This window comes from Otolemur garnettii, unplaced genomic scaffold (assembly GCF_000181295.1).
Source record: "Otolemur garnettii isolate 467f Iridium unplaced genomic scaffold, OtoGar3 scaffold00062, whole genome shotgun sequence".
NCBI lineage: Eukaryota > Metazoa > Chordata > Mammalia > Primates > Galagidae > Otolemur > Otolemur garnettii.
The window spans coordinates 1,101,134-1,109,745 of NW_003852457.1; the positions used below are offsets into that span (position 1 = coordinate 1,101,134).

The following is an 8,612-nucleotide window of genomic DNA, read 5'->3' on the forward strand; positions in this document are numbered from 1 at the left end:
CTTCCATGACCTGGCTATTATGAATTGAGCTTCAGTGAACAATCTGGTGCAAATCTCTTTGTTACAAAGTGATTTTTGGTCTTTTGGATATATTCCTAGTAGAGGAATCGCAGGATTGAATGGCAGGTCTACTTTTAGATCCCTGAGTATTTTCCATACTTCTTTCCAAAAGGGACGCATTAGCTTGCATTCTCACCGGCAGTGCAGAAATGTTCCCTTTTCTCTGCATCCACACCAACATCTGTAGTTTTGGGATTGTGTTATGTGAGCCACAAATACTGGAGTTAGATGATATCTCAAAGTGGTTTTGATTTGCATTTCTCTGATGATTAAAGATGATGAGCATTTTTTCATGTGTCTGTAGGCCACGTACCTATCTTCTTCAGTGAAGCTTCTGTTCAAATCCCTTGCCCACAAAAAAATAGGATTACTTGTTCTTTTCTTATTAATAAGTTTGAGTTCTCTGTGGATTCTGGTTATCAAACCTTTGTCAGAAATATAACGTGCAAATATCCTCTCCCATTCTGAGAGCTGTCTACTTGCTTTACTTACTATGTTCTTGGCTGTGCAGAAGCTTTTTAGTTTGATCAGATCCTAGTAATTTTTGGTGTTGCTTAGATTGCCTGGGGTGGGGGAGACCTCCTTATAAAGTATTCTCCCAGGCCAGTTTCTTCAACTGTTTCCCCTGCACTCTCTCCAAGAATCAGGCAAGGTTGCCCATTGTCTCCACTGCTTTTTAACATCGTAATGGAAGTCTTAGCCATGGCAATCAGGGAAGAGAAGGTGATCAAGGGTGTCCAAATAGGGTCAGAGGAGATCACAATTTCACTCTTCGCAGATGATATAATTTTATACCTGGAAAACCCCAGGGACTCAACTATAAAACTCTTAGAAGTGTTCAAGGAATACAGTAGTATCTCAGGATACAAAATCAGCACTCACAAATCAGTAGCTTTTATGTATACCAATAATAGTTAAGCTGAAAAAACAGTCAAGGATTCTATTCCTTTTACAGTAGTGCCAAAGAAGATGAAATATTTGGGAATTTACCTAACAAAGGATGTGAAAGATCTGTATAAAGAGAATTATGAAACTCTGAGAAAAGAAATAGCTGAAGATGTTAACAAATGGAAAAACATACCATGTTCATGGCTGGGAAGAATCAACATTGTTAAAATGTCCATATTACCCAAAGCAATATATAATTTTAATGCAATCCCTGTCGTACTTTAAAGATCTGGAAAAAATGGTACTTCATTTTGCATGGAACCAGAAAAACCTTGAATAGCCAAGACATTCAGAAATAAAAACAAATCGGGAAGAATCACGCCCCCAGACTTTATACTATAAATCTATAGTGATCCAAACAGCATGGTACTGGCACAAAAATAGAGAGGTAGATGTATGGAATTGAGAACTAAGAGATGAACCCAGACTCTTATTATTGTCATTTGATCTTTGATAAGCCTATGAAAAATATAAATTGGGGAAAAGATTCCCTATTTAACAAATGGTGCTGGGAGAACTGGCTGGCGACTTGTAGAAGACTGAAACTGGACCCACACCTTTCACAAAAATTGACTCACTGGATAAAAGATTTAAACTTAAGACATGAACTATAAAGGAGCTCGATTTTTATTAAAACTGATGACAGAGGGAGTCAGTGAGGAGCTTTAGCAGGGAGTGACCTTTGGTAAAGCGTTCTTGATTCTACCTCTGCTGGTAGTTCTGCCAAAAGAAGAGACTGGGATGAGCCAGAGCAGTCTGTCCCTTTGAGACCCATCTGTTCACTTGTTTATTCATAACAAACACATTTTGAGTATCTAAGGGAGAGGAATGGACATACAATGTTTATTTATTTAATTATTGACAGAGTTTCACTCTGTCACCCTCGGTAGAGTGCTGTGGTGTCACAGGTCACAGCAACCTCCGGTTATTGGGCTTAGGCGATTGTCTTGCCTCAGCCTCCCAAGTAGCTGGGACTACAGGCACCCTCCAGAATGCTCGGCTAGGACATACAATAGTAAGCAAAACATACTTGCCTTTTTGGAGCTTACAGATATGAGAAACTGATTTATATAAAATATTCTAGAACACAGGAAGGAAACCTAACCCACAGTGCAGAGGTTGGACACAGGGAAGTCTTCCTTGAGAGACTGGCAGCTGAAATGAGCCCGAAGAAGCGTGGAGCACTGTGAGGTCCATGCAGATGGTGCCTGGTGCTGGAGAGGCTGTGGCATGTGGGGAGAAGAGGTCAGAGGGCAGGCTGTGGTGAGGCTGGTCAGTACAGGCACTCGTGAGCCATGTGTCTCCCCAGGGCTGAGTTGGGGCTTGTGGAAGGGTTTGAAGTGGCGGAGGGACATAATCTGGTGTGCACTGGGAAGGCCACTCTGGCTGCGTGTATAGAAGCAACAAAGGGAGAAACAACAGAGTGGGGAGGGTGGGAGACCAGACAGAGGCTGTCGAGGTGGCCACGTCTGCCAGGGAGGGCTGGAGCAGCACAGACGTAGTGTCTCCTCGGAGGGGGTTGGTTAGCAGGGGCCCTTCTGACACTGTCTGGTGGCCACGTCTGCCAGGGAGGGCCGGAGCAGCACAGACGTAGTGTCTCCTGGGGGGGGGGTTGGTTAGCAGGGGCCCTTCTGACACTGGTGGCTGATTAGGAAGAGGGCATGTGACGGCTGGGTTTCTTCATCCCTCCTCTCTGCCTTAGGTCACTATCCTGGTCCAAGCAATATTTGGAACAGAAAAGCTAAGTTCCAGGGCGGTGCCTGTGGCTCAAAGGACTAGGGTGCTGGCCCCATATACCAGAGGTGATGGGTTCAAACCCGGCCCCCGCCCAAAAGAAAAAAAAAAAACGCAAAAAAAAAAAAAGCTAAATTCCAGAGTAGTCAAAGAGTTTGTTGAACTTGTTAGAGTTAGACCTGATGGCATTTAGCTTTATATTCAGATCTGTCAGTAACATTCATTTAGTTAGAAATGTCACATCTTCTGGATTTCCATAGGGTGAGAGAAATTTTCTTGGGGATGGAACATTTAATGCAGCTGTCATTTTTCTTAAAAAAAAGTCAAATCTCTTAAGGAATTTATTATTTAAAAGATGAGAAATATTTTAAAATGATGAAGATTTCAGAATAGTTAGTTGCGTTGATTTCTGAATTGGTACAGAATCAGAAGCCCTTGCATTATTTAATAGCATATCCTTGCCAGTGTGAGCTGTTAGCAAGTACCCCAGGCCCTGCCCTCTGAGAATGGTATTAAATCTTGCTCTGAAATAGGGAAAAAAAAAGTTCTTGTTCCAGGCATTATGGTGGCTGTCTGTATTCCCAGCTACTTGGGAGGCTGAGGCAAGAGAATCGCTTAAACCCAAGAATTTGTGGTTGCTGTGAGTTGTGACGTCATGGCACTCTACTGAAGGTGACTTAGTGAGACACTGTCTCCAAAAAAAAAAAAAAAAAAAGATCTTGTTTGCTAAAGCCAAATGGTTGGCTAATAATATGCAGCATATCTCTCTTTATAAAATAATAATATGTTTGAAGTTAAGAAAGAGGAACATAATTGATTTTTTAAAAAGCTGAAACATAAACTTTCTTATGCTAATGCTGCAATTGGAAAATCTTAAAAGAAAAACCCTATTCTCATTGTATAAGTGAAGTGGTAGATGTCCCATGTACCTATCACCTCTAATAAATCCCTTGGCAGTCAATTTTTGAAGTCAGGACCACTCTAGCTCACATCACTGGCAGTGTTTATTGCTGGCTTTCAATTATAGAACCTAATGTTGCCTTCTTAGCAATTTTTTAGTAGTGAGAGAATTGAATAGTGCCTTGTCAGGTTTTAGGTGGGAGTCATGTGGTAATAATGATGCATTTTTGTTGCATTTATTTTGTAGACATTACAAGAAGCGGTGCCAAGGACGCATGCGGAAACACGTGGGGGACTTATGCCTTCAGGCGGGGATGCTGCAGGACTCCCTGGTGCATTACCACATGTCGGTGGAACTGCTCCGCTCTGTGAATGACTTTCTGTGGCTGGGAGGTAAGATTATCTGAGGAAGATGATCTGATATGTAATTATTTTAAGTGTTGAAATAAGGTGTTATTTGAAATAAGAGGAAGCAGGAAAACAAAGTCTCTAAAAAGAAAGGATGAGGGGAAAAGCTGGCTGGCCTGTGTTGGTTGCCATGAGGAGTGTCTAGGGAAGCACCCTTGCTGCCTCTCTGTGCTCCTCCCTGGCCTTGGTGCTGTCCTCTGGAGGAGGATTTCCACACCCTTTTCCTGCATGACCCCTGCATGGCCTTCTTCGTGTGCTCAGAACGTCTTGCCCTCTGCTAACAATGCTGTTCCCCATGGTCTTCATCTCTTAACTCATTCTCTAAAACCTCCTCTATATATCAGATGATGAATGAATAAGCAGGGTGTGAAATATTATTCAACCTTAAAAATGACTGAAATACTGATACACGCTGCAGCATGGTGCTAAGTGAAAGAAGCCAGATACCAAAGGCCACATATCATGTGATTGCATTTATGTGATGTGTGCAGAGAGGCAAATGGATGGAGGCAGCTTTCCTGATTGCCAGGAGCTGGGGAGAAGGAGAATGAGGAGTGACTGGTAGTAGGCATTAGGTTTCTTTTGGGTGATAAAAATGTTCCAGAATTATAGTGAAGCTGGGATTATAGGTGGGAGCCACTGTACGTGGCTAATCCTTAGCAAGTTTTAAGAGTATCAAGGAGTTTTGAGACCAAAAGTTTAAGAACTATTGAATTAATGAATAAAGATGATAAAGATGAATACTGTAGCACAATTTATAAGATGTGTGGCCTAGTTTGAGATTATCAGGATGTAACTGTCAATGAGGGAAGAACCAGATGTGCCGCAGGTAGGTGTAGCTGCCTCTGAGGAAGAGATAGATGTACAAGTGTTTGCTTCAGCCCCAAAATGAACAGGTGCATTTAGAATATATGGTATGGAAAGGTGTTCCGGACCTGATTTGGTGGTATTACTCTTAAATATTTTCAATCTAGAACACTTTCTGCTACACATCTCTATAGCTCTAGAACCTGGCACAGAGTCTGGCACACAGTGTATGTAAAAATGTTGGTCACATGAGTAAATGAGTGAGGAGCCAGGCCTTGTGCATGGTAGGAATGTTCTGTGTGGCCACCTTGGTATGTGGGTGGGAAAGTAGGTGGCAAGTTCCTATTTGCAACAAAACTTGTGATCTTTAGGTTTTATCTTTGTTTTGGGGAAAAATGGACATTTCCAAATAATCCAACTGTTCAAATCATTCTTAACCACTAGTTTGAGCTAATGATGGACCACTAACATTACTAATTATACTTTTTTTTTTTTTAATGCCCAGCTGCCCTTGAAGGGTTGTGTTCAGCTTCTGTCATTTACCACTATCCTGGTGGGACTGGTGGTAAGAATGGAGCTCGGCGGTTCCAGGGCAGCTCACTTCCTGCTGAAGCAGCCAACAGACACCGGCCAGGTGAGCTCCACTTGTTTTTGCAGTCTTTAAAGAAAGCAGGAGCAATTTGTTACCTTTTCCTCTGAGTTCGGCTTGACTAATGTTTAAATATAGTATAAAATCTATTGTCCAAAATCTTGCATGAGACATTTCCTTCTGATTTTATTGAATACATATGGCTTTTATTGAACATCATTAATGGGTTACAATGATTGGTTGATTTCTGGAACACTTAGATAAAATTTTATTTTGTAACAGACTTTAACTTCTATGTCTTTTTTTTTTTTTTTTTTTTTGCTGTTTTTGGCCAGGGCTGGGTTTGAACTCGCCACCTAAGGCATAAGGGGCTGGCGCCCTACTCCTTTGAGCCACAGGTGCTGCCCTTTTTTTTTTTTGGAGACAGAGTCCACCATGTCTACCTTGGTAGAGTGCTGTGGCATCACAGCTCATAGCTCACAGCAACTGCAACCTCAAACTCTTGGGCTTAAGTGATTCTCTTACCTCAGCCTCCCAAGTAGCTGGGACTAGAGGCGCCTGCCACAACACCCAGCTATTTTTTGTTGCAGCTGTCATTGTTGTTTAGCTGGCCCAGGCCAGGTTTGAACCTGCCACTCTACGTGTATGTGGCTGGCGCTGTAACCACTGTGCTACGGGTGCCGAGCCTGTGCCTGGGTCTTTTTCACAATTTCCAGCTAACTCTAGAGGTCACTTTTAACAGGTCATTCAGGGTATGGGGCTATTTCTTATTTTCTTGGTTGATGAAGTTTTCTGAACGAGTTAAGTTTGATTTGCTTATGTATGTTAGTACCAGTGAAGAGGGAAAGATCTTGGGAGGATTAGATCCATGAATGCTGAATGAACTTGCCTGTAATGGCTTAGTCATCCTGCTACAGAAGTCATGGAGATAATAACAACAGGTGTAGAGCTCAAGGCCATAGACAGAACTGCTGGGTATTTTTGGTCCATTAAGACCTTTAGATATTTTTTTCCCCTAAAGAGAAAAGAAGGTAGTTAATACATTAACTGCCATGTGCATTATGAACTATTTTTCAAGTTTTCACATTACTTTTTGCATTATTAACTTTCAAGTTTTTATATTGCTTTTTAATTGGTATATGTTTTAGGATCGTTTTGTTTTCTAAGTTTTTATTCTATTTTCATAATAAATATTATGGCTCCAAGGAAAATTTTTGGAGCTAATTTTTTATTTTTTTGTGTGGTAGTCAATGTGCTAAAATATATATTGTGAGTTTTTTTCTTCGCCTAAATTATATCCCCCTCCCCATGTTCAGCTAAGAATGCAGAGACCACTTTCATGAGCTTGTTATTGGAGCCCCACACTCTATGTAGAGCTGCTTAGTGAAGCCAAGGGAATAATTCTTGAGGATACTTGGTCAATCTTCAGCAAAAGGGTCCTGTGGGTGGTGTCTCAGTTATTTGAGTGTAATGTGAAGCAGGCTGGGAGGTGCTTTTGCAAGTCTGAAGGTTCAAGGTAGGTGTGTCCTGCTTCTGGTTTCCTGTGCTGTGACCTGACGCGGCTGTGCTCTGTCAGTGATCACCTGCATTTCTTCCTTTCTGCCTTGTCTCTGGTAGGAGAGAACAGCACTTTAAGTTTCACTGTTTTCTCTAGTCAGTCACCAAATGCTAAAATCTAACGCCTGCAGAATTGTGAAAGCAGGTTTAACTTTGTAATTAAAAGAAGGTCTTATGCACTTTCTAGGAGTGCTTTTGGTTGGAGTTATTTTTTATTTTTTATTTTTTTAAACCATGGCTTGAAGAGTTGTAAATATGTTGAAATTGTCCCACTGTGATGTGATTAGTGAGACTGATAATTTCAATTTTAGGGTAACATTTCAATTTTTCCCTTTCCTGAATTAAGCTTAAAGAACTTGAAAAGCTGCTCTGTCTGTAGTAGAGGAACGTCTTTTAGATTTGTGTAGAGTGAAAACTTGGGAGCTTTTTGCTATTTATTTATTTATTTATTTATTGAGACAGGGTCTCACTTTATTACCCTTGGTAGAGTGCTGAGGGCTCATAGCACCTCAGACTTTTGGGCTTAAGAGATTCTTTTGCTTCAGCCTCCCAAGTAGCTGGGACTACAGGCACCCCCCACAACGCCCAGCTATTTTTTTTATTGTAGTTGTCGTTGTTTAGCAGGCCTGGGCTGGGTTCGAGGGGCCTGCCAGCCCCAGTGTATGTTATGTGACTGGTGCCCTAGCTGCCTGAGCTACAGGTGCTGAGCCAGCTTTTTGCTTTTGAAGATGTCTACTGCAAAGAATATCTGTGAAGGAGATGCGACTCTCGTTTAGGAGCTCAGCAGTGATTTGAATGTCTTTGATGAGGACAGCATCCAGATCTGTTAAATAGGCCTGATCTCACGGACAGGTGGATTATCTTATCTTGGGTATTGATCTCAAGATTACTCAGTTTGTAGTGGCAGCCTCATCTCACATCAGGAATTTATGGCATCTGCTACCTGAGAGAAAGACCAGACAAACGGATTATTTCTTTGAATTTCATGGAATGAATATGTCAGGTCCCCTTTCAGCAGCAAAACAGCAGGCATAGAGATGTCCTTTAACATCAGTGTGACCTGAACTGAGTTTTTAAATCTCTTTCCCCTCAGTTTTCTTATCTGTAAAATGGGGAAGATAGTAACAGTCCCTGTAAAGGGCCTAGAACACCTCTCACCTGGCACTTGATTATTGTAGCTGATTATCACATTTGAATTCAGGAATACTTTTAACAGACTCTCAACATCTCAAATCCAGATAGCATAGTTTTTAAGCAGCTTTCTCCGAAAGGGAATTGTTTCCTTCTTAGAATTGAGTTATCTTAGTTTAAAAAACAGTTCTATAGTCCCTGCCTCTTTTTGCTTTAATTCTTCTTTTGTTTTAATTTTATAAAAACTTTACTTTCAGGGCAGCGCCTGTGGCTCAAAGGAGTAGGGCGCTGGCCCCATATGCCAGAGGTGGTGGGTTCAAACCCAGCCCCGGGCAAAAACTGCAAAGACAAAACAAAACAAAAAAGCTTTACTTTCACAGTACTCAAAGGATAGGGCCATTAAATCTTTATTAGGGAGACTTTTTTTTTTTTTTTTTGAGACAGAGCCTCAAGCTGTCCCCCTGGGTAGAGAGCTGTG

General features: G+C 41.5%; 1 protein-coding gene across 1 annotated transcript in view; it reads left to right on the forward strand.

Annotated features, from left to right (window-relative positions):
- Nucleotides 1-8,612, forward strand: part of TRAPPC9 (trafficking protein particle complex 9) — a 727,753-nt gene that overhangs the window by 17,529 nt on the left and 701,612 nt on the right. The window contains exons 3-4 of the mRNA XM_003792853.3: nucleotides 3,890-4,035; nucleotides 5,363-5,491. Coding sequence (XP_003792901.2) covers nucleotides 3,890-4,035; nucleotides 5,363-5,491 — 275 coding nt within the window. The remainder of the gene's footprint in view (nucleotides 1-3,889; nucleotides 4,036-5,362; nucleotides 5,492-8,612) is intronic.